The 25,652-nt window shown below is 42.6% G+C and overlaps 1 protein-coding gene across 2 annotated transcripts in view; it reads left to right on the top strand.

Annotated features, from left to right (window-relative positions):
- Positions 1-25,652, top strand: part of LOC122559992 (guanine nucleotide-binding protein G(s) subunit alpha) — a 316,490-nt gene that overhangs the window by 122,117 nt on the left and 168,721 nt on the right. For both annotated transcript variants that reach the window (XM_043710125.2, XM_043710126.2), the window contains exons 2-4: positions 2,010-2,082; positions 3,949-4,003; positions 4,960-5,079. In XM_043710125.2, the coding sequence (XP_043566060.2) occupies positions 2,010-2,082; positions 3,949-4,003; positions 4,960-5,079 (248 nt within the window). The remainder of the gene's footprint in view (positions 1-2,009; positions 2,083-3,948; positions 4,004-4,959; positions 5,080-25,652) is intronic.

The following is a 25,652-nucleotide window of genomic DNA, read 5'->3' as shown; positions in this document are numbered from 1 at the left end:
GGCTCACTGGGGGTGGGGTGGGAAGAGACTGGACCCCCACCCCCGGCCTGGGGAGGAGACTGAACCCCCCCCGGCCTGGGGAGGAGACTGGACCCCCACCCCCGGCCTGGGGAGGAGACTGGACCCCCCCCCCCCCCGGCCTGGGGAGGAGACTGGACCCCCCCCCCCCCCCCCCCGGGGCTGGGGAGGAGACTGGACCCCCCCCCCCCCCCCCCCGGGGCTGGGGAGGAGACTGGACCCCCCCCGGGGCTGGGGAGGAGACTGGACCTCCCCCCCCCCGGGGCTGGGGAGGAGACTGGACCCCCCCCCCCCCCCCCCCGGGGCTGGGGAGGAGACTGGACCTCCCCCCCCCCCCCCCCGGGGCTGGGGAGGAGACTGGACCCCCCCCCCCCCCCGGGGCTGGGGAGGAGACTGGACCCCCCCCCCCCCCCGGGGCTGGGGAGGACACTGGACCCCCCCCCCCGGGGCTGGGGAGGAGACTGGACCCCCCCCCCCCCCCCCCCCGGGGCTGGGGAGGAGACTGGACCCCCCCCCCCCCCGGGGCTGGGGAGGAGACTGGACCCCCCCCCCCCCCCCCCGGGGCTGGGGAGGAGACTGGACCCCCCCCCCCCCCCCCCGGGGCTGGGGAGGAGACTGGACCCCCCCCCCCCCCCGGGGCTGGGGAGGAGACTGGACCCCCCCCCCCCCCCCGGGGCTGGGGAGGAGACTGGACCCCCCCCCCCCCCCCGGGGCTGGGGAGGAGACTGGACCCCCCCCCCCCCCCCGGGGCTGGGGAGGAGACTGGACCCCCCCGGGGCTGGGGAGGAGACTGGACCCCCCCCCCCCCCCGGGGCTGGGGAGGAGACTGGACCCCCCCCCCCCCCGGGGCTGGGGAGGAGACTGGACCTCCCGGGATGGTGGTGGATGAGTTAGAAATCCCTCCCGGTGGGTGGGGTTGGGGGAGATGAGTCCCGTCCCCCCCGGACCTAGGGATTGAGGTGGGTGTTGGGATCCCCCTCATCCACGGGGTGTGGGGGGGGGGGGGTCCAGTCCCACCCCCCACCCCCCACCCCCCTTTCTCTCCAAGGGGCAGAATGCCGAGCCGGTAGCCGGCTGCAGAACCATCTAGAAGCCGCAGCACTGACAGGCCATTTGGGGGGGAGAATGGCTTCTGAGCTTGGGGCAGAGCAGGGCCTGATGTGGGTGTGAATTAAATGATTTATTTGTTGGGAATTGTATTTGTGACCCCCCTCCCTCAAACCACATTCTTTTCACTTTTCAACAATAAAACCAATCTTTTTAATTCAAACACCTCGAGTAGAGAGACCTGTGACGGTGGGGATATCTTTATCCCCCCAAATAAACGTTGTAGGTTCCTGGGCTTGAGCTTCTGTGTATGTGTATATAAAAATAATACAACATGGAGGGTTTCTGCTGTCGTCGTTGGAAGGGACTTTTTTTTTGTTATTGCTCGTGTGGGTCCTTCAAATTCTGGATGTTTCTTTCCTGAAGCAGTAAATGTGTCGCGTTATTTGTTTTTGAGATGTGTGTTGCTTTTTTGAATGGAGGGTTTGAGGAGGTGGAAGGCCTGTTGCTAACTGAATAAACATGGAGGCCGGTTGTTACTGGAAATGGGTTTTAATATAAAATGGGTCCAAGTGAGATAATACATATTTAGTTGCTCGAACAAGGTTGTCAATGTCAGGCTTGCTGACACTTTTGAGTATTTTTGAAGCCCGTTTTTGTTACTTAAAATTGTGTAAACTGTAGGGGAGGATGAGGGAACATCAGATTTTATTAACTGCTGCTAAAGTAATAGGTGGGTCGTGAAGTTGTTTTTTGAAGGGAAAGGGGAGAGGATCCTGTAATTAGAAATTAATCTTACATATAAGAAATATGTTTTTATTAATTTATTGTTTTGAGAATTTTGGAGAAAGAAAGAACACAGGCCCTTTTACTATGGGTCTAAACATGTGTGTGCTTTTGAGTTAAGAATTATTTTATTCAAAAATCGCATTTCGTTATTGCAGGAGCTGGTGAATCCGGTAAAAGCACTATCGTCAAGCAGATGCGAATTTTACACGTCAATGGATTTCATGCCGAGTAAGTGGCTATATAGTTTTTAAGGTTTCCTGTGAAGCCAGCGTAGTTTCCTTATTCCTTGCGGCTGAGCTGGGTTTGACTTATTGTTTCTTTTCATTTTTCTATTGGTTTTGGTTTCTCTGCTGCAGTCCGCCTCCTGCCATGGCCCCCTGTTTCTCCAATATGGCTGCCTGTGTTAAGCATATTTAAACTCACTAATCTTAGACATAAATATACTTTTATTTTGCACGCCTTTTTTTTGTGATTATCTGTTCTGCTTTTAAGCTTACCTTCTTTATGTAGCGGCAGCTTGTATACAAATGAGATTGAATTCATTTCTCATAACTAGAATTGGAAGCAGGTAATTTGCACAACAAAGTACTTCTTTCACTTAGAGGCTCACTACTCATTAGATAGTGAATTGCATAGCGTTTCATGTGTGTGCATTTCATAAAAATGTTACATATTTGCGTTTGAGCTGCATGCACTGAAAATGTATTTGCTCGCAATATTAAATGCATTCAAAGTTAAAATCTTGGTGAAGACAGTGGTCAGCTGGACCACAAGTGGAAATTTCAGTGTCAAATGCCCAACATCTATGCACAATCTCTTGTTTCCTTCTGAGATTTTCACGATTGGATGTGCAAGCTTTATTTTTTAATGACTATCTGTTTGGCCAAGCAATGTATCATTTGTGCTGGTGTCTTTTTATTTCATTCGTGTTAAATTTTGCTTTGTAACACTGGTGAGGCAGCTTGGGTTGTTAGTATGTTAAAGGTGCTGTTTAGTTTGAAGCTATGCACTAATTTTAATCAACTGCTTATACAGTAAATTGGCGTCTTCCAATTTAGTTGTTATTTTGATACATTTCCACCATTCTGCTCATTTTTGGTTTGTTAATAGAAACCACATCACTGAAAAATCTGGTTGTGCTTTTGTATTTTACCGGCCAGCACCTTAAGTGAGAATCCTTTGGAAGCCTGGGTTTCTCTAAGGAAACATGACAAGTGGATTAACTAACTAACATTTTCCTCAAAAGCAAACAGGTTAACTAATGAGAAATATGCTTTGATCTGTAACTTATTTGTGGTGTTGCCTTTTTATACTGTATTTAGACTGCAACTATTGGTTTCAGATTAGTAGTTATCTGGCTAGAATTTAAACTTTACGCTCAGCAGAGAGTTATGTGCAGGTTATGATATTCCCGGTGATTTAATTTTAGACGTTTTACACAGCACAAATTCCCATTGTATTTAATTAAATATGAGACCACATTAGGATAATGCTTTGCACAGTTAAACCAGTGTTTGACAGTACTCTTTTTACTGTGAAGTAATGTGAGACTCCCAATTCCAGAACTATACTGCACCTAAAGTATGGACGTGGAATGTAAACTCTTGCCACTTTTGCTGGAGATTAAAAAATGGTTGTTAGATTTCAGTCATCGAATCCTTGCAGGAAGTAGGATATTCAGCCTGTCGAGCCTATACTGATCTGCTTGAAGATCTTCCCACCCTGACCCACCCCACTGTCCTATCTCTGTAATCCTGCATTTCCCATGGCTAGGTCACTAAGCCTGCACATCCCTGGACGCTATGGACAATCTAGCATAGTCAGTCCACCTAACCTGCACTACTTTGGATTGTGGGTGGAAGCCAGAGCAGAAATGGGAGGATGTGCAAACTCCCGAGGCTGGAATTGAACCTGGGTCCCTGGCGCTTAGGCAGCAGTGCTGACCGTTGAGCCACCATGCTGTCCATGTTCTTTGACATTGGAGAAAAAAAATTGCAAAAAGCCAAAACTGTATTTGAGTGAGTAAATTCTTTGAACAGCTAATAACTGCTACTGTAATATTTGAATATTTTATTCAATATTTCTCTTCAATAGTGAGAAAAAACGGAAAATTCAAGACATTAAAAATAATATTAAAGAAGCTATAGAGGTAAGCACTACTTTCATCTTTATCAAGCTTGCTGATGCATAATTAAGTATTATTCTGGTTATTTGTTTTTCGTAGTTCTGATTTAAAACTTCACAATACATAGAACCCATCATGATGTAATGCTCTCCACTATTACAACTGATCAAATAAGAATTGGTTGGAGTGACTCGCATTCTGCCTTCTATCTGTACTTCTGTCAGTAATATCTATTGTGGTTTTGCTCACTTGTTGAGTATTGGCTATTAGATTGGAGAGCAAGAAATCTCAATTTTGTGACTCTTGCATCAGTCACATCATTGAAGTTAATATCGTGCTCTGTTTCACAACCTTTGGAGCTCATGCTATAGAATTGACGCAGTTAATCTGATCTCTGGCATGACCCAGGTTTTATCACCAGTGTAAGCTAAATTAATATTGGTTTGAGTTGACAGAAGTTGGTATGATACTTGAATTCCATGTCCCTGAGTTAAGGAATCAGTATAGTTGAGGCACAAATTGTTTTCTGCTTGTGATCCCTATTCATGTTGAAAAAGGTGATTAACATAAACAGGATCACCCAAACTCTTATTTGAATTTGGTTGTTGCATAGCTAGCTGCCTATGCCAATGAAAAATTACCCTGTGTCATTTCTTGACTAATAAACAGCATCATTGTTCTATGTTCTATAGTTAACTCAGGCAAATTAGAGGGATTTAAACAATCCTTGGATAAGCACTTGGATGATGATGGGATAGTGTAGGGGGGATGGGCTTACATTAGTTCACAGGTCAGTGCAACATTAAGGGCCTGTTCTGTGCTGTATTGTTCAATGTATTGTTTTATGCCCTATCACTGAGGCTAGATAATGGATCAGAATGTAATGTTCAGTGCGTAAGCCAGATGGGTTGGGGATTGGAGAAGAAGGGGTCAGTGATCTAAATGATTGACCCTGAATTGTTGTTTTCATTTGATTGTAGACAATAGTGGGTGCAATGAATACGTTGGTACCACCAGTCCCATTAGCCAATCCAGAGAATCAGTTTCGATTGGAGTACATTCTAAACTTAACGAATCAGAAAAACTTCGAATTTACACAGGTAAGTGACTTATGAAGTCTCCAGGAAACTGCATAAATATTAGAACTTCATTTGTATTTTAACTGAGCTGCAATCTACTTTTGAGTTTTAGGTTTCAGTGAAGTAACATTGAATCTCAGTTTGCTTTTATGGATGGAGCTTGTTAGATTTGGGTGTGGCTGATCCTCATGATATCCTGACCTTGCAAATATGTCTTGTTGAAAGACAGCATTTTTCTATTGATCGGTTGGAGTTTTGAAATTAAGTTTCATGCTAAATTGAGAATGATTGATTGATTGTTAATGGTGCTGCTTGTTAAAATAATGGCATTTTAGATGGCTTTAATGATGTTTCTTGACCAATATAGTTCACTGTAACATCATAGATTTTGCAAACTCCTTGAACCTTCATATATGCTTTCTGAATGCTGTTAAAATAGTGAAAACTTAGTGTTATGCTATTTGTTTAATACCCACACTAGTGTGAATTTTTGCAATTGCATCAGGACCCATCAAACCTATTCAGGAGACGATTGGAGGTGAAATAAACTGAAGCCCTCTTCTCCAAAGTGAGGATCTGTTTGTCTGCATTCACTCATCCTAAGCAGAGGATGCAGTGTGAAATGAGTTTTCTGTAATGCATCTGACACTTCTTGCATTAATGATGATTTATTCATTTTTGTATTATCTCGGCTATTGTGTTTGCTAGTCTCCAGCCTAACATTATTTTCATAAATGAAAGCAAATCTGAGCAGGACTTATACACTTAATGGTAAGGTCCTAGGGAGTGTTGCTGAACAAAGAGACCTTGGAGTGCAGGTTCATAGCTCCTTAAAAGTAGAGTCGCAGGTAGATAGGATCGTGAAGAAGGCGTTTGGTATGCTTTCCTTTATTGGTCAGAGTATTGAGTACAGGAGTTGGGAGGTCATGTTGTGGCCGTACAGGACATTGGTAAGGCCACTGTTGGAATATTGCGTGCAGTTCTGGTCTTCCTATCGGAAAGATGTTGTGAAACTTGAAAGGGTTGAGAAAAGATTTACAAGGATGTTGCCAGGATTGGAGGATTTGAGCTATAGGGAGAGGCTGAACAGGCTGTGGCTGTTTTCCCTGGAGCGTCAGAGGCTGAGGGGTGACCTTAGCGGTTTACAAAATTATGAGGGGCATGGATAGGATAAATAGGCAAAGTCTTTTCCTTGGGATCGGGGAGTCCAGAACTAGAGGGCATAGGTTTAGGGTGAGAGGGGAAAGATATAAAAGAGACCTAAGGGGCAACTTTTTCACGCAGAGGGTGGTATGTGTATGGAATGAGCTGCAGAGGATATGGTGGAGGCTGGTGCAATTGCAACATTTAAGAGGCATTTGGATGGGTATATGAATAGGAAGGGTTTGGAGGGATATGGGCCGGGTGCTGGCAGGTGGGAATAGATTGGGTTGGGATATCTGGTCAGCATGGATAGGTTGGACCGAAGGGTCTTTTTCCATGCTGTACATCTCTATGACTCTAAATGCTTATCTGTCAGAGATTACTACCTGTATTCATCTTTCGATATGGGGTATTTCAGTGTGAAGTTGCTTCTAATTGGGTACTTGTTTGAAGTCAGCACTTAAAAATTTCACATGACTTTTGTCCAGCTTTATTTGTATTTGTTTCGGAGTCATGTAAAAAGCTTTTTAACAAAGAAGGTAGAAACCAGAACCTCCTTGGAGCTTTTTGATGGGATAATTCTCTGGGTGAAACCTGGAATTGCACCTGCAGATTTTGTTGCAAGAGTACATAGCTGTATTCTCTCTGATCATAAGAATATAAATAGCCATAGGATTAGATGTTTTGGCCCATTGAGCTGCCTTTACCATTCATGGCTGATCTGATTGTTCCCCCATGACTCCACTTACAGCAAAAACTCCATAAACTTTGACTCCTTTGATTGTAAATCTGAGTCTCTCCATTTTGAATATATCCGATGATGCAGCCTCTGTTGCTGTCGGGATGTGAATTCCATAGACAAGCCATCTCCACAAGAAGAAATTCCTCCTAATGACATTCGAATGGGAGACCTGCTATTTTCAAATTGTCCCTCGTAGTTCTTGCTTTCTCCATGTTAGGAAACATTGTCTCACTATCTAATTTGACAAGGCTCCTTTGAATCTTATATTTCAACAACATCACCTTGCATACAATAACCTCTTAAATCCAATCTGCTTTTATCATAAGACAACCTACGGATCAGCCTAGCAAACCTTCTTTGAACTGAAAGTATATTCCTGCTTCAATAAGGGCATCAAAGTGGCACATGGCACTGGAGATATTGTTTTACCAGTGCACTGTACAGGTGTACAGTAGGACTTTCCTACTTTTATGCTTCATCCCCTTTACACCACAAGTCAAATTCCATGTTTTCCTAATTGCTTGTACCGCATAGTAACTTTGTAATTTATATTTGAGGACACTTGGGTTCCCTATGTATTGTTGCATTGTACAGCCTTGCTCCATTTAAGTAATCTACTTTTCTGTTCTTCTTGCGCAAGACAACTTCACACTACTGTATCTACAAATTTTTGACCTCACTTAACCTGCAATGAGAGTTTTTTTGCAGAATCTTTGTATTTTCCTTGCAACTTGTTTTCCTGTCTATCCTTGTACTATCTGCAAATTTGACCGCACTATAGTCTGTTCCTTTATCCAAGTCATTAATATAGATTGTAAATATTTGAAGCTCCAGCACTGATCTTTGTGGCATTCCAGTAGTTAGTTTGCCAAACTGAGAATGACCCATTTATTCTGCTTTTGGTTCCCTTTATGCCATTTCTCTATCTATGCTAGTATATCACTCGGAAGATTAGTTCTTTGAGTAATCTTTTATGTGGCACCTTGTGAATTGGAAGTTGTTTAATTACAGGATTTCTGGAGTTAATTTCCAGAGCTCTTCTGGCGAAGTCAGATGAGATACTTTTTATGTATCCATTTTTGGGTGACAGTTAAGCTAAAACATGCTTTTTAATGTATGACTTGAGGTAACAATTTTTTAATTGTTCTGGGGTAGCAATGAGTGGCCTTTATCAAGTCTAATTTTGCACGTATTTCTTTCTAAAAAGCCAATGAGAATGGGATGCTTTGCAGTATAGACCATTTTGTTGCTATTGTTGTAAAACTGCAACCATTTTTCAGCTTGTAAAGTTTTAAGTGTTTTTTCAAAAGTACATGGATTAAATTGTGCACGAGAATTTGTCAGCTTGCCTCATTTCTATCTGGATTTAATTTTTTACTTTGATAACGGATTCCTCAGTGACTGGCATTGAACGATTGGTATGATTTTTGTTGTAAAACGGGTGATGAATTTTCATATGTGCATGCTGCTTTGTGGTTATTTAGCAATGTGGAAAGCAGCTGTTAAATGTTCTAAAAATGTATATTTTGAGTTGAGATGCCAAATGATGATTTGAACTTATCACTTTGGAATGGAGAGCAAATAGCTTTGTATGTTTTATTGTATGGAGCATTGTGCAGAGCATTAATAATGCTGGGGTATACATGTGATATTTTTATTGTGTTTGCTCTTCATTTGGTGTCATTATGAAGTTGTGCAAAATTGAGTAAGACCTTTAAACCTATACCAAACATTTTGCTCTTAACTTGTGCATGCATGTAGTTTTCTGGCCAGCAATACATTTTTGAATTCTATGCAATCTCCACTGGTAGGGACACAAGCTATTCTGTTTGTTGTTCTCTGGATAAGGACTCATCGGTGCAGAAAAAAATTAAGTATTTTCAATCAACTAAGGATTTTACAGAAAATACATTTTGGAAATTTTATCCTGTTTGGGTGTATCTCATAGTGCCCATAATTTAGCACATCTTAATGCTTCAAGAAAAATTAGAAATGATAAGTTAACTGTATGGTAATATCTTCTAATCAACGTGTTCAAAAATGTTACTACGTATTCCTGAAACAGGTGGTACTTGAATCCGTACCACCTCAAGAATGTGAATTGAGGCTTGCCTATTTTGATTTGAGACAGAAATTAGCATGATCCAATTTTTTTTTAAACAAAAAAAAGTCAGATGAGGTTGGAATTAAACCAAAATAGTTCAGTAAAAATAAAAGTATCTTGACTGATAGGCTAGAACACATATCACATGTCCCAATATCATGGCCGCTAGCGTATGGACAAGACCATGACGACAAAGCAGCTGCATAGGGGGTCATGTATGTCTTGGACCAGTGACAAAATGACTGCTTGTTGTAACTTTGTAAAATGTAATAAAAGTTTAGGACAAATGAGAAGTAACCAACATGCATGTTTCACTCATCAGTTTTAATCTTTTACAATCATTTGAATTTGTCCAAATCCTAATTTCCTTGTTATGGTAAGAGGTTTTGAATATCATTGAAAGGTGTGGTAGTGCTTGATTACACCTGAGACCTAAAGCCGAGAATGTTCAATTTTTCAACATTAACATCTTCATTTGAGATCTCTTTCCCTTTCTTCCACTGACCAGAAATAAATGTAAATTATTACAGTTTTGGAGACCAGAAGTGTAGTATTGCAAATTCATGTATTTTCCTTTAAATACTCATAAATCACCTACTGGAACCTTTATTGTTCCTATGTAACTGCAGCCAAACCAAGTCTTGCAATGCAAATCACTCCTATTGAAAATACAACTTATTTCAAAGTTCCATTCTACTTTAAAGCATTTCTTTGTATTTTATTATAATCAGGTTCAAATATTTCTTGGATCCTTGAATATTATAATTTGTTCAGTACTCCTTTTTTTCTTGCCCACGAATTATGTAGCAACTCATAAAATTCTGTTAGTATTGTTTTATCTTCTGATTTTGTTCCAAATAGTGAAGGAGTTCAGACATTATTGCATTAGTGTGGATAGTTTGGAAGTGGATTCTATTCCCTATGTAATTTTAACCTGGGTTACTTGTTTTTGTACTATAATGTTGTGGCAAGAATTAGTGTTACTACACATTTGTTGCTGGGTAATATCCAATCTTGGATTTAACAGCACTTTCAGAACTGCCCAATTCAAGGCCTTGCTGTTAATGTGTTAAATGAAGAGTGGCTGACTTGATTCCAAATGTATTTAAATTTTAAAACTCTGTTCATGTGCACATACATTTTGTAAATGCTTTGTAAACTGCAGAAATGGGTGGGTGGCTAGCAGGTTGTTGCAACTTTAATAGATCAGATAAAAGATTGGGCATTTTGTTATTGCACATTCAAGTGAGTAAATGTTAAATTTAATGATTGACTACAGAAATTTTTGAGGATTGAATAGCAGGCTCAAGAAGTGGTTTGTGCAAGCAGCTCACAAAAAGTGGTTCATTTTTGAGTTGAAATGCAATTTTAGCAAGGCTTGGACATGTTAATGGGGGCATATTTAAGGTTGTAATTTTCTTAATCATTTTTAAAAATATGAAAATATTGACAAGATGGTATTTAACTTACAATTTTGCAAAATAAATGCCATCTTATTTCCCCTCTATTTAGATAAACATGCTGCAGAACATTTAGGTAGTGTCTGTGTAGATTTTAATGCAATGACTATGTCACGGGAATTGGTCAGCTAACATAACTTATGTGTTGGAATTGCACTTCTGTCACAAGTAGTTCATGAACTCTGGCAGAAGTAGATATGCAGTTTAGTTGACAGTTATATGTTGCAAAGTTTATAAAATGGTACTGTGCACAATGTAACTCAATTCCAATGGTCACCAGGTTGAATCCACAAAAGTTGCATAGTACTAGTTACTGAATATTGTTTTTAATTTAGTTGATATGAACACTTTAATTGCTAGTTTAAATTTATATTTGTCCTATTTGCCTGCAAGGCAAACTTTGCAGAATCAAAAGGAGAAAATCCAGTTTGGTTTAAAACTCATAGTTAACTGTACTGTGTATTCCTTATTACTCCTATGATCAGCATGTTATGCCTTTTTGAGTCCATTTGTTTTAAATTCAAAATATTTCTTGCTGTGGAAACAATCCATGAAAAGAAGTTGATCAAAGCATTTGCCTAAATATTTGGAAAGTGTGACTGATTTTTGTTTGGAGGAGGAAGGATACACAAATATTAGGATTTTCATTTCAGCATTGTATTGTTGTGTCCTAATATTTGTAAAAGACGTTCAGACTTTTTTTTTTAGCAATCACCCATAAACACATTAAATGGTTGTACTTATTCCTGTTAGTATCATCTATTATGTGACACAGTCTGTAATCCCTTTGAAATCTGGTTAGGAAATCACTCAATCAGATTTCCCATCCAGTTCTTGAAGTTAAATTATGGAAAGCTGTTGAAACTGCTATAGAATAGTTGCTTGGATACTTTGCATTCATTTTCTTTCACTGTGTAATTACTAACAATAAATTTAATGAGATCTGTTACATATTGAAAATTCTCTGCCAGTTGACTTAATACCTTCGTCAACCATATTGGTGAATTTTGTAAGTTCTAATTCATGTTATTTGGTAGTTTTGCACATTGCAGTATCTATGTATTATAGAGCTAAGAGGTGTGAGGAGTCTTGAGTTAGTGAGTACTCCTGAGTATTTTGTTAGCAAGGCTTTATGTTGAATTCTCAAGTTGATTGAAATTTTAATTAGAATACAAGAATTTTAGAGATTTGAGTTTGCCAGTCTCTTGCGAAGGATATTTTAAGGTTAAATCAATTTGTTGGAAGGTGAAACTAAGTGAGCAATGAAAATGTTTGTAGTTTGTACTGCTCCTGAAGACAGTAGAGAAACTTAGGAATAGTGGCAATGTGGAATAATAGCAAGAGGATATTAATGGACACAAAAATAAAAACAAAATGCCTCATCTTAAATGGTGGTAATATCCACTGATAAGACCAGATTGAATGTTTGCAATCAGTTTCAACCAGAAGAGTTGAGTGAGTGATTCATCTCTGGCCTCTTTGGCATTGTGACGACAAGATCCTCAATCTTCAACTAATTTCTTTCATTCCACGTGTCAGCAAGAAATAGCTGAAACAACAAAGACCATTTATCCTGATGAGAATCCATCTGTGACACTGAAAATTTGTGTTTCATCACTGGCTATGTCCTTCATCAAGCTATTCCAGTTTAATTAAAAACACTGGCAATCTTGATTATTGGGTTGTGTCTTGTCTGCAGAATAACAAAGACCAATCCAATCTAGTTAGTCACTGCCTCATCAGGAAATGAATGAAATATGTAATTGACAGTGTTATCAAATTGCACATACTTAACAATAGCTTGTTCCCTGTTCACTTGCTTCTAGAACTAGTAACAGCCTTGGTCCATATGTGATCAAAAAAAGTGAACATGAAATGAATTGATGGACTGCCTTTGCCTTCAAGGCAGCATTTGACTGAGTATGGCATCAAGGTGCCCCAGGAAAATTAAAGTCAGTGGAAATAGTGAGATGAAAACACTCTCTCAAACTAGAGGGGTGCAGTTGATGGTGTTTGTTTGAGGTGAGTCATCACCTGGGACATCACATAGGAAGTGTCCTAGACAACAACATTTGCTTCATCAACAGCTTTCTCTCCATCGTAAGGTCAGAAGTGGGAATGTTTATTGCTGGTTGTGCAATGTTCAGCACCGTACATGATTTATCAGATGCTGTACATTGACTTGGACTGCTTCATTAAGACTTGGACAGCATTCAGACTTTGGCTAATTACCAAGTACCATTGCCATGATGCAAGTGCCATATAATGACCATCTCCAACAAGAGAATGTAACTATCACCTGATGATGATCAACAGCTTTGTCGTCACTAAATTCCCAACCATAAGTATCCTGGCAGTTTGTGTTGACCAGAAACTGAAATGGATGAGCCAGACATCAAAGCATATTTTCTAATCAGTCTGTCAGTCTGTTATGATGTTATGTCATACCTCTGGACCAGGTGGGACGTGAGCCTGGAGGCCCAGGTTCAAAGACAGAGACACTACATCTGTGTCACAAGCACTTTTTTAAAAAAAAAAAAATGCTTTTTCTTTAATCAACCTGCTTGAACATGTTAGGACACACCTCTGAAGCAGTTGGGATTTGAACTTTTGGCTCAGAGCTAAAGATACTACTACTGTGCCTCAAGAACCCAACAGCAGGATAGGTAATTTCTAATCGACCAGATTAGAGATGACTTTTACATGCCTCTTGAGCTGGTGGGATTTGAACCCAGCTAGCTCAAAGGTAGGAACATTAACCACTGCACCACAACAGCCCCTCCAACAGCAGGGTAATGGATTTTACCCAACCCTTTTCAGCTGCTTTATTATTTACTTTCCCTCTGGCAGAAGTGGAGATGCTTACTGACACAATGTTCAGTAACATCAGTAATTCCCTAGATATTGAAGCAACCAGTGTCCATTTGCAGTAAGATTTCGACAGCATCCAGACTGAGGTGAAGTGGCAAGTAATATTTGAGTCATGCAAGTCTCAGGCAATTACCAGCGCAAAGGTGGAATCTGACCATGACACCTTAACATTCAATGGCTTCACCATCATTAAATCTCTCCCCCCCTGTCATTTATCCTGGGGGTTACCATTGATTAGACATATAAATACAGTAGCTACAAGAACACGTTGGGGCTGGAAATTCTATGGTGACTAACTTGTCTCCTGTCTACCCAATGCCTGTTCACAATCTACAAGCCATTTGTTGAGGGTATACTCTCCCTTTGCTTGGGTGAGTGCAGCTCCAGTGGCATTCAAAAAGTGGGGAGCATAGTGACAATGTTGCTGCACTAATAATTCAAAACCGCATGTCAATGTTTTGGGGATGTTGGTTCAAATCCCACTTTGGCAGATGGTGACATTTGAATTAAAATCTGGAATAAAGAGCTGGTCTAAAGGTGACCATGTAACTGCTGTCAATTGTTGTTTAAGAAGCCATTTAGTTCACTAACATCCTGTTCATGTCTTGGTCTGGCCTACCTTTGACTTCAGACTCTCAGCAATGCAGTTGACTCTGAACTGCCCTCTGGGCAGTAAGGATGGACAATACACATTGGCCCAACCAGTGATCTCCGTCTCTTGTAAACAAATAGTAAAAATCATCCAGGACACAGCAGTCCAATTGATAGGCACCTCATCCATCATTTTTAAGGTTTACTCCCTTTGCCGCCAATGTGCAGGAGTGACTGTGTGTATTGTCTACAAGATGCCCTGCAGTGATTTACTTAGTCTCTTTCGTCAGCACCATTGCCCCACTAACAAGGACAAGTGCAAAATAGGCGTGAGATCACTGCCTACAAGTACCCTTATAAGCTGCACATAATCTCAATTTACTGTTCCTTCCTGCATTTGCTTGGTGAAAATCCTGGAATTCCCTTCCAAACAGCACAGTGGGTGTACCCATCTGCGATGGTTCAAGAAGATGGCTCATTGCTACCATCTCAGCATTGACAAATGCTGGTCAAGCCAGAAACACCAATTTGCATGAATGAATATTAAATTGAGGTGCAAAGTGGGGGCAATTTTCCTGACTTGGAACGATAGTGCCAATGAGGGAACTGCAATGCATCATCATCCTGGAGCTCCCTTCCTACAGGTACCATGATGTACCTACACTAGATAGAAGGTAAGGTGATGAACTGCTTTCTAAGGATCATTTTAAGGATGGTCTTCAAATACTGGCTTCAACAATGCTTTACAAATCATGAAAGGATAAACAAAAAGTTCACCTAGGAAATCTGAGGTTAGTATTTCCCCTCCTGACTTCCTGTTGTTCATAATCAATCTGCAAGGTTCTGGATTAGTGGTGCTGGAAGAGCACAGCAGTTCAGGCAGCATCCAAGGAGCTTCGAAATCGACGTTTCGGGCAAAAGCACCACTAATCCAGAATCTGGTTTCCAGCATCTGCAGTCATTGTTTTTACCTCAGAATCTGCAAGGTCCAAGTCACGATTGACTTTCCCGGTTAAGTGTAGCTCCAACTGCAATTGTAGCTTTATAGGACAAAAGATTACATTATCGGCACTATATTGACCGCCTTACTCGTTTTGCTTCCTCTGTGAACAGTATATAGTACACAGTGCTGCTACTGTCTACAAGATGCACAGCAACAACTTGCCCAGGGTCCCACCATAGCATCTTCCAGAATCTGAATTCTCCCATGAAAAGGACAAGGGCAATGAATGCATGGGAGCAGCACCACCACAAATCCTCATTTGTCTTGTGTGCTTGTTGACTTGGAAATAGCTCTTAATTGCTGTACCAAAACATGGAATGATTTTTAAAAGCAGGTTTTGGGTATATCTGAAGGAGAGTTGTGCTGAGCTCAGCTTTAAACAAAAAAAGCCAAATAACTGTGAATGCTGGAAATCAAACAAAAACTGCTGGGAAATCTCAGCATTTCTGGCAGCATCTGTGGAGAGACAGAGTTAATGTTAACTCTCCTTTTTCTCCACAGATGCCAGGCCTGTTGAGTTTTCCTGGCTATTTCTGTTGCAGCTTAGCATTTAACTCTGTTTCTCTCTTTATAATTGAGGTCAGGGCTGAGTTTCTCCAGCATTCTGTGTTTGTTTCAGATTTCCAGTCTCTGCAGTATTTTTTTCTGATGGTGTGTGTATCTATGCCATTCAAACTGCTACAATTCATGTGGTTCACCTTCTCAAGAGCTATTGGGGTTAGGCAACAAAAGCTGGCCTTGTCAGTGACATATCCACAAATGAAAAAAAAAGTAACTTCAACAAATTAAGACTTAATGTTGTTTGAAAAACTATGTAGCCAAATATCATTGCATTTTTCAAGAATGTCAAGGTTTCTTTTAAACAGTGTAAATACTCTGTTTCATGACACTCAAATGGAATGTATTAATGGATATAGTTAGTGAATGTTGGAATATTCATTCTTCTGTTGCCACAAATATGCAATGTAACTTTGTTTTGAGGAGTGGGTATATTTATAGTTAAATGTTTGCCATACAAAGATTAAAATGTCAGATTGACTTGAAAGGTTTTTTGCGTTCCTGCATAGCAATCCATTTGTTCAATATGTTGTGCTGCAAGTTGTTATTATTAATCATTTTTGCATGGGAAAAGCAGAGGGAAATAAAAGGTGTGGGCTACCAGATCTGATGGATTTTTTGCTGTCTTCTATCATGACCTTTTTCAGAGTGTTTAGTTTTAGCATGTTGTTTGATTTAAACATTGAGAACATTCAGTGTGCTTTCAAAGTTTTGCAGTGTTCAGTGGCCACTACTGTTAATTGTGAACATCCTCATTAGATGCAAAGAATACACGTGTTCTTGTCATGACCTATGTCATGGAAGTATGGTAAGAAATTGCATTTCCAGAATGTCTCTTACATCTCAACTGCAATGAGGATGAACAATAGGGTTCTGAGGCAGATAGCAAGGAGAAAGCAAAATGGCATTTCTGACATCAGGCCTGGTGGTGGTTGGAGAGGGCAGATGCTCTTGCTCAACCTTTGTACCACTCCAGCTGGGACTCTAACTTTCACCAGTTCTCCCAATGTCTGTTGTTAATGTTGCATTGAAGGAGTCGTCACCCATACCAAAAGCTGAGACTCAAATCAGTCCATTCTGTACTGTTTCTTCCCATAGGCTGTCCTGTTTGTGCATGTGTAAGGGCCATATTTGATTGTGTAATCACTCCATTGATCAAGAGGCAGCAGTTTCACGTGTAGTGAAATTATTCTGGCTTTGACAAAACCTGACAAAATTGAACAGTAGATTTTGTTCTGAAGAAACATTGTATACTGTATGATTCTCGGTTTCTTAACTGTTTAGAGCGATCTATTTTTTGTTTGTTTTTTGGAAAAGTGTTGCAAATGGAGTCTAACAGTAGTAACATGCTACAGTAGAACAGTTGGTAGCATATTTATCGTTAATTTTTTTGCTACAGCTGATCATATAAGTTGGAGTTTTCTGTGTAAGGTTTACTCATTTTGAGATCAGTTTTGCAATGAACTAAATCAAACATTGCAAAGCTGGGGAAGGAGTATCTTGTAAATTTGAAAGCATTGTTGAGAATGAGAGGGTTAATGAAAATTTCTATGATACAGAAAGCCAGAGGATACTGAAATTAAGATCCATTGCCTCCAAATGCTTTAGTTACCAATTCCTTTCAAATTCATTGAAAGTATTAGTAGAGTAGCTTGCCACATCTGTCATCTTTTATTTTGAATCCTTGATTTGCTGTGCAATGAAGTTATGCTTGGAGTGAAAGCTGAACAAGCACTGAAGGGAATGCTTTGTTCTATCCCACCCACCAGCCTGCCATCCCATTTTTTTTTTGATAGCTAAAATAGTATCAACTATTCTTCATTAATTGAAATGCTCATGGTAGTTTAGTGTCAATGTCTCTGCAGCATGGATAGAGGCCCTTTGGCCCATCATGTCTGTGTCAGTCATCAAGAATGCATTATTCTAATCCCATTTTCCAGCACTTGGCATGCAGCCTTGTAAGCTGTAGCATTTCAAGTGCTTTTCTAATATTTTGTAAATGTCTTTAAGGTTCCTCCCTCCACTACCATTTTTAGGCAGTGCATTCCATTTACCCACAACCTTCTGGGTGAAAAGATTTTTTCCTCATTCTGTCTAAACCACCTCCTCACCTTAATTTCTCCGGTATAGGAGTCAGTATAAGGGGGCCTCTCAAATTTTGTACACCTCAAATGGATTAACCTCAACCTCTCTGCCGTAAAGAAAACAATCCCAGCCTGTCTTGTCTCCCTTTATAGTTGAATTACTGCTGTTCAGCACCCTGGTGAATCCGTTTTGCACCCTGTCTAACGCACGCACATTCTTCTCTGTATTGACCAGAACTGCAAGCAGTACTCTAGTTGTTGTCTAACTAACATTTCATACAACTCCATCATTACACCCTTGCTCCTGTGTTCACTACCTTGACTAATAAAGGCAAGTATTTCATGTTACCTTCACCACCTTGTCTACTTGTCCTGCCATTCAGAATCTTTGCACATGCATACCATGTCCTTCTGATCTTTTGATTGGTAGAACAGTACAGTGTGTATACTCTTGCCTTGTAAGTCCTCCCAAATGCATTACCTGACACTTTTACTTCTGCCATTTAGTTGATTCTCATCGTCACTGATGGCATTAACTTGCGCTGCACAGATTTTTCTAAGTCAGTCTATTCAGACGTGTCACAAGACATACAAGGCAAGTGAAACAAGCCTGGGCATTCTGACCCAAAGGTAGGGACACTACTTGGTATATTCTTTCTAGGCGAGCGCAAATGGTGTTAACTTTTAGTAAAGAGCTGAGTAATAATGGGCTTTGTTTCTGTGAAGATATAAATCTTCTCAAAAGGGTATTGTAGCTCACCGGTAGAGTTTTTACTTTATGGGCAGAGGGTCTGATTTCATATTCCACCTGCAGTAGTTTTTGCTTTTTTAAAAAAAAAGTCCTTTTAGAAATATTTTGAAATGCCCAAATAAGCCTTTATATTTGATAGTAAAGCTCCACGACACCTTTTAAACCAACTTCTTTGTGGCTGTTGAACCAACTGGATGTTTAACACCTCTGTTTGGAGGTTTCCACATCATAATTGTGGAGATTACGACTTGTGTATAGCACCTTCATGGAGTGGCTGTCTGTCAGATCTTTGCCTCTCTGGTTTCTCTGATTTGTTACACAATTCCAATTATGATTTTGGTTTGTCCTTTCATTGTTCCACATATGAAGATTCACTTGTAAGTCAATCTACCAGATACTGAAGAGCATTACGCTTATAGTGTTGAGCTTGGATGTGTTGCAGTGTGTAACTGACTTTATTTACTGTTGAGCTTGTTAGCGATGACTACTTTTGTAGCTTGTCTTAAATGCTGGTGTTACATTATTATTTATTGTTTTAAATGGTCACAATGATTTGAAAATAGGCAAAATTTTATAGTCAAGCCATTGGCAGTGAAAGGTCTATCTGGAACTGACCAATCAATTCAATTAAATAACACTTTGGATTTAACTCCATTTTGTTTTGGGTTGAAAATAATTCTTTGGCAGTTGTCTTTTGGTTACATTTTTCTCTACTGTTGGATAAATTTGAGCTAGGGCCAAGATTATTGACAACACACATTAATGACTTGGATGGTGGAAGTGAATGTATTGTCACCAATTTTGCTGGTGACAAACTATTTGGGAATGCAACTGGTAAGAATGCCAGTCTTCAGAGGAATATATGCAGGTTAAATGACTGGACAAAACTCTACAATTTGGTTACAATTGAGGAAAATATAAGGATGTGCACTTAGGCAGAAAGAATAGAAGAGCTGGATATTAAATAAGGAAAGCTGCAGTATGTGAATTTGGGATCACTGGGCATACATGTTCAGGTAATAGGGAAGGCATTCATTTCAAAAGGAGTAAGGTGGATAAGTGGGAAACTTATAGTAAAACTATACAAGGCACTAGTTAGACTGTACCTGGAATATCATGAACAGTTTTGGACTACTTACCTTACACTAGCATCGGAGGCAGTCTGGAGAAAGTTCACTAGGTTGATCCCAGTTATTGCTGAAAAATGTGTTGCTCGAAAAGCGCAGCAGGTCAGGCAGCATCCAAGGAGCAGGAGAATCGACGTTTCGGGCATAAGCCCTTCTTCAGGAATGAGGAAGGTGTGCCAAGCAGGCTAAGATAAAAGGTAGGGAGGAGGGACTTCGGGGAGGGGCGTTGGGAATGCGATGGGTGGAAGGAGGTTAAGGTGAGGGTGATAGGCCGGAGAGGTCAGGAAGAAGATTGCAGGTCAAGAAGGCGGTGCTGAGTCCGAGGGTTGGGACTGAGATAAGGTGGGAGGGGGGGAAATGAGGAAGCTGGGGAAATCTGCATTCATCCCTTGTGGTTGGAAGGTTCCTAGGCAGAAGATGAGGTCACCTACCCTCTGACGACCCCTTTTCCCGCCTCCAACACACCCCATCCACCTGGACACCCCGTGCTGGCCTCTTACCCGTCCTTGATCTCTTCATAGCCAACTGCCGCAGTGACATTGATTGCCTCAACCTGTCCACCCGCTCCCTCCACTCCATCCCCAACCTTACTATCAAACCGGCAGACAAGGGAGGCGGGGTGGTAGTTTGGCGTACCGATCTTTACATTGCTGAGGCTAAACGCCAGCTTGCGGACACCTCCTCCTACTGCCCCCTTGACCATGACCCCACCTCCCACCACCAAACCATCACCTCCCAGACCATCCACAACCTCATCACCTCAGGGGATCTCCCATCCACCGCCTCCAACCTCATAGTCCCACAACCCCGCACCACCCGTTTCTATCTCCTGCCCAAAATCCACAAACCTGACTGCCCCAGCTGACCCATTGTCTCAGCCTGCTCCTGCCCCACCGAACTCATCTCTGCACACTTCGACACGGTTCTGTCCCCCTTAGTCCAAGAACTCCCCACCTACGTTTGGGACACCACCCACGGCCTCCACCTCCTGCATGATTTTCGCTTCCCCGGCCCCCAACGCCTTATCTTCACCATGGACATCCAGTCCCTATACACCTCCATCCCCCATCACGAAGGCCTCCAAAGCCCTCTTCCTTTCCCGCCGAACCAACCAGTACCCTTCCACTGACACCCTCCTTCGACTGACTGAACTGGTCCTCACTCTGAACAACTTCTCTTTCCAATCCTCCCACTTCCTCCAAGCCAAAGGAGTAACCATGGGCACCCTCCTGGCCCCAGCTATGCTTGCCTCTTCGTCGGATATGTGGAACAGTCCATCTTCCGCAGCTACACTGGCACCACTCCCCACCTTTTCCTCCACTACATCGATGACTGTATCGGCGCTATCACGTGCTCTCACGAGGAGGTTAAACAGTTCATCCACTTTACTAACACCTTCCAGTCCGACCTCAAATTTACCTGGACCATCTCAGACTCCTCCCTCCCCTTCCGAGGCACCTCCATTTCTATCTCGGGTGACCGACCCAACACGGGCACTTACTATAAACTGACCGACTCCCACAGCTACCTAGATTACATCTCCTCCCACCCTGCCACATGTAAAAGCGCCATCCCATATTCCCAATTCCTTTGCCTCCGCCGCATCTGCTCCCAGGAGGACCAATTCCAATACCGAACAACCCAGATGGCCGCCTCCTTCAAACACCGCAATTTCCCCTCCGACGTGGTTGACGATGCTCTCCACCGCATCTCCTCCACTTTCCGCTCCTCCGCCCTTGAACCCCGCCCCTCCGATCGCCACCAGGATCAGAACCCCAGTGGTCCTCACCTACCACCCCACCAACCTCCAGATACATCGTATTATCCTTTGTCATTTCCGCCACCTCCAAACAGACCCCACCACCAAGGCTATATTTCTCTCCCCTCCCCTCCCCTCCCCTATCAACGTTCCGGAAAGACTACTCCCTCCGCGACTCCCTCGTCAGGTCCACACCCCCCACCAACCCAACCTCCTCTCCCGGCACCTTCTGCAACCACAAGAAATGCAAAATTTGCGCCCACCCCCCCCCCCCCCCCCCACCCCCCCCGCTCACTTCCCTCCAAGGCCCCAAGGAATCCTTCCATATCCGTCACAAATTCACCTGCACCTCCACACACATCATTTACTGCATCCGCTGCACCCGATGTGGTCTCCTATACATTGGGGAGACAGGCCACCTACTTGCGGAACGTTTCAGAGAACACCTCTGGGGACACTCGCACCAACCAACCCAACCGCTCCGTGGTCGAACACTTTAACTCCCCCTCCCACTCCGCCAAGGACATGCAGGTCCTTGGCCGCCTCCATCGTCAGACCATGGCAACACAACGCTGGAGGAAGAGCGCCTCAACTTCCGCCTAGGAACCCTCCAACCACAAGGGATGAATGCAGATTTCTCCAGCTTCCTCACTTCCCTTCTCTTCTCTCCCCCCCAAACCTTATCTCAGTCTCAACCCTCGGACTCAGCACCGCCTTCTTGACCTGCAATCTTTTTCCTGACCTCTCCGCCCCCACCCCTTCTCCAGTCTATCACCCTCACCTTAACCTCCTTCCACCTATCGCATTCCCAACGCCCCTCTCCCAAGTCCCTCCTCCCTACCTTTGATCTTAGTCTGCTTGGCACACCTTCCTCATTCCTGAAGAAGGGCTTATGCCCGAAACGTCGATTCTCCTGCTCCTTGGATGCTGCAGGACCTGCCGCACTTTTCCAGCAACACACTTTTCAGCTCTGATCTCCAGCATCTGTAGTCCTCACTTTCTCCTCCTGATCCCAGTTATTGTCTTCTGAGGGCTTGCGTAGATGTGGCCTACATTAATTTGGAGAATATTGTAACGTACAAGATTCTTAGGTCTGACTGGGTAAATGTAGGAGAGGTTATTTGCATATGGGAAAGTCTAGAGAGAATAGAATCTTGCTAAGGAATCATCCATTTAATATACAGGTGTGAAGTTGTGAATTTCTGGTATTCTTTACCACAGGGTTGTAGTACTGGCTTGGTGTATGTATTCAAGGTTAAGATATAGATTTTGTTTTAGGACGATCAGGCGTTACGGGGATTAAGGTAAGATGGGGGAGATGAGGATTCCGACCAATCTCGTGATTTCCTCAAATGGTGTCAACTAAAGCACTAAAAATGTCAGTGATAAACCTGGCCCTATCATCTGTGCAAAATTCGATTTGCCATCTTCTGGCCACCAATGCCAAACTTGGAGTGTTGTCTCTCATGCTAGCCTGATGTACTTGCGCTCAAAGAATCCTACCTTAAGTGGTGTCTCAGGTAATGACACTATCCTGGCGTTTGCCTTGTCCCGTTGGCAGGACAGACCTTGCAGAAGTGGTGGTGGTGTTCTCTAGCATTGAGAGAAAGTTGCCCTAAGAGTCTTTAACAATGATTCTGAGCCCCATGAAGTCTCAGAGCATCTGGTGAAATAGGTGCAAGGAAACCTGAGTAGCCGGTACAACCACCTCCTCACCCCTGCTTTTTTTCATGCATGGGCACTCCCATGTTAAACACCATTTGAAGGAAGCATTTAGGGTGCCAAGGCAACAGATACACTTTGAATGGGGGACTTCAGTGTTCATCACCAAGTGACTTGGCAGGTGCACATCTGACCTAATTGGTAGCACCCTACATGACACAATTACTGGACTGTGGAAGGTGTTTTTTTTTGTTTTAGTGGAGAGAGTACTTGATCTCATCTTCACTAATCTGTCTGCTGCAGATGGATCTGTCTATGACAGTATCAATTGGTTGGCCACTGCACAGTCCTTCAGAAGAGCAGATCTTGTCTTTACGTACAGAAAACCCTCAGTGTTGTGGAGCATTATCACTGTGCTAAATGGGATAGACTTTGAGCAGATCTAATAAGTTTTATGAGGCCTTCAGCAGAATTATATATACATAGAATTTCATGGCCCAACATATTCCCCACTCAACCATTGCAATCATGTGAAGTGATCAACTCAAGTTCAAGAGGCCATACCTAAAATAGTGATAACCTGGTGAAATGACCATGCAAGAGAGAGAGCTAAGTGATGCCCCTATTAACAGATCAGGCCTAAGCTTTTCAGTATGACCAAAGCCCATTGTGAATAATGGTGGTTGTTTCAACAACTAGCTAAGAAGGACATGTCTCCACAAATATAGCCATCCTCAAAGATGGGGGAGGCCAGCACATTGGTGTAAAAGTTGAGGATGAAGCATTTGCAGCAAACTTCAGCCAGAAGTGCCAAGTGGATGACTCATCTCTGCCTCCTTCAAAGGTTCCCAGCATTTTTCATGTCAGTCTGCCAACAATTCAGTTTACTTCATTATATCAGGAAACAGTTGGAAGTGCTGGGTACTACAGAACCTATGAGCTGTGACTTCACTGTGGTAATAGTACTGCAGATCTGTGCTCTACAACGTTTGTGCTTTGAGCCAAGCTGTTCCAGTATGATACAACCTGAGCATCGAACAAGCAATGGGGAATGTATGCCCTGTATACAGAAAACAGGTCATATTCACCTTGGTCAATTACTGCCCCATCGATTCTATTCTTGATCATCAGTAAAGTGATGGAAGGTGTCATCAATAGTGCTATCAGACAGCACTTGCATAGCAATAACCTGCTCATTGGTGCTGAGTTTGGGTTCTCCCAGGGCCATTTAGCTTCTGATGTCTTTATGGTTTAATTCAAACAGTATAGACAAAAAAGCTGAATTCCAGAAGTGAGATGAGTGACTGCAGTTGACTTTGATGCTACGTTTGATGGTGTGGCATTGAGGAAACCCTAGCAAAATTAGTTGAAGTAGTTCCTAACACACAGGAAGATGCTCATGGCTGTTGGTCAGTAATTTCAGCTCCAAGACACCCCAGCAGGAGTTCTTCAGGGTAGTGTCCTTGGCTCACCCCTGTTCAGCTGCTTCATAGAACATGGAAGAATACAGCGCAGTACAGGTCCTTCGGCCCTCGATGTTGCGCCGATCCAAGCCCACCTAACCTACACTAGCCCACTATCCTCCATATGCCTATCCAATGCCTGCTTAAATGCCCATAATGAGGGAGAGTCCACCACTGCTACTGGCAGGGCATTCCATGAACTCACGACTCACTGAGTAAAGAACCTACCCCTAACATCTGTCCTATACCTACCCCCCCTTAAAGCGATGCCCCCTTGTAATAGCTGACTCCATACGTGGAAAAAGATTCTCACTGTCGACCCTATCTAAACCCCTAATCATCTTGTACACCTCTTATCAAGTCACCCCAAACCTTCTTTTCTCCAATGAAAACAACCCCAAGTGCCTCAGCCTTTCCTCATATGATCTTTCTACCATACCAGGCAACATCCTGGTAAACCTCCTCTGCACCCGTTCCAGTGCCTCCACATCCTTCCTATAGTATGGCGACCAAAACTGCACACAATACTCCAGTTGCGGCCGCACCAGAGTCTTATACAACTGCAACATGACCTCAGTACTCCGGAACTCAATTCCTCTACCAATAAAAGCCAGTACGCCATATGCCTTCTTCACCGCACTATTTACCTGGGTGGCAACTTTCAAAGATTTGTGTACATGGACACCAAGATCCCTCTGCTCATCCACACTACCAAGTATCCAACCGTTAGCCCAGTACCCCATCTTTTTATTACTCTTACCAAAGTGAATCACCTCACACTTAGCTACATTGAACTCCATTTACCACCTTTCTGCCCAGTTCTGCAGCTTATCTATATCCCGCTGTAACCTGCCACATCCTTCCTCACTGTCTACAACTCCTTCGACTTTCGTATCATCCGCAAACTTGCTCACCCAACCTTCTAACCCCTCCTCCAAGTCATTTATAAAAATGACAAACAGCAATGGTCCCAAAACAGATCCTTGCGGAACACCGCTAGTGACGGCACTCCAAGATGAACCTTTGCCATCAACTACTACCCTCTGTCTTCTTCCAGCCAGCCAACTCCTAATCCAAACCTCCAACTCACCCTCAATGCCATACCTCCGTACTTTTTGCAGTAGTCTACCATGGGGAACCTTATCAAACGCCTTACTAAAATCCATATACCCCACATCTACCGCTTTCTCCTCGTCCACCTCCTTAGTCACCTTCTCAAAGAATTCAATAAGGTTTGTGAGGCACGACCTGCCCTTCACAAAACCATGCTGACTAT

Source organism: Chiloscyllium plagiosum, unplaced genomic scaffold, assembly GCF_037043375.1.
Source record: "Chiloscyllium plagiosum isolate Xiang-an unplaced genomic scaffold, Cpla_swu_hap1 HiC_scaffold_15, whole genome shotgun sequence".
Taxonomy (NCBI): Eukaryota; Metazoa; Chordata; class Chondrichthyes; order Orectolobiformes; family Hemiscylliidae; genus Chiloscyllium; species Chiloscyllium plagiosum.
Note: the sequence above shows the minus strand (reverse complement) of the source record. Positions and strands in the feature narration are given on the sequence as shown.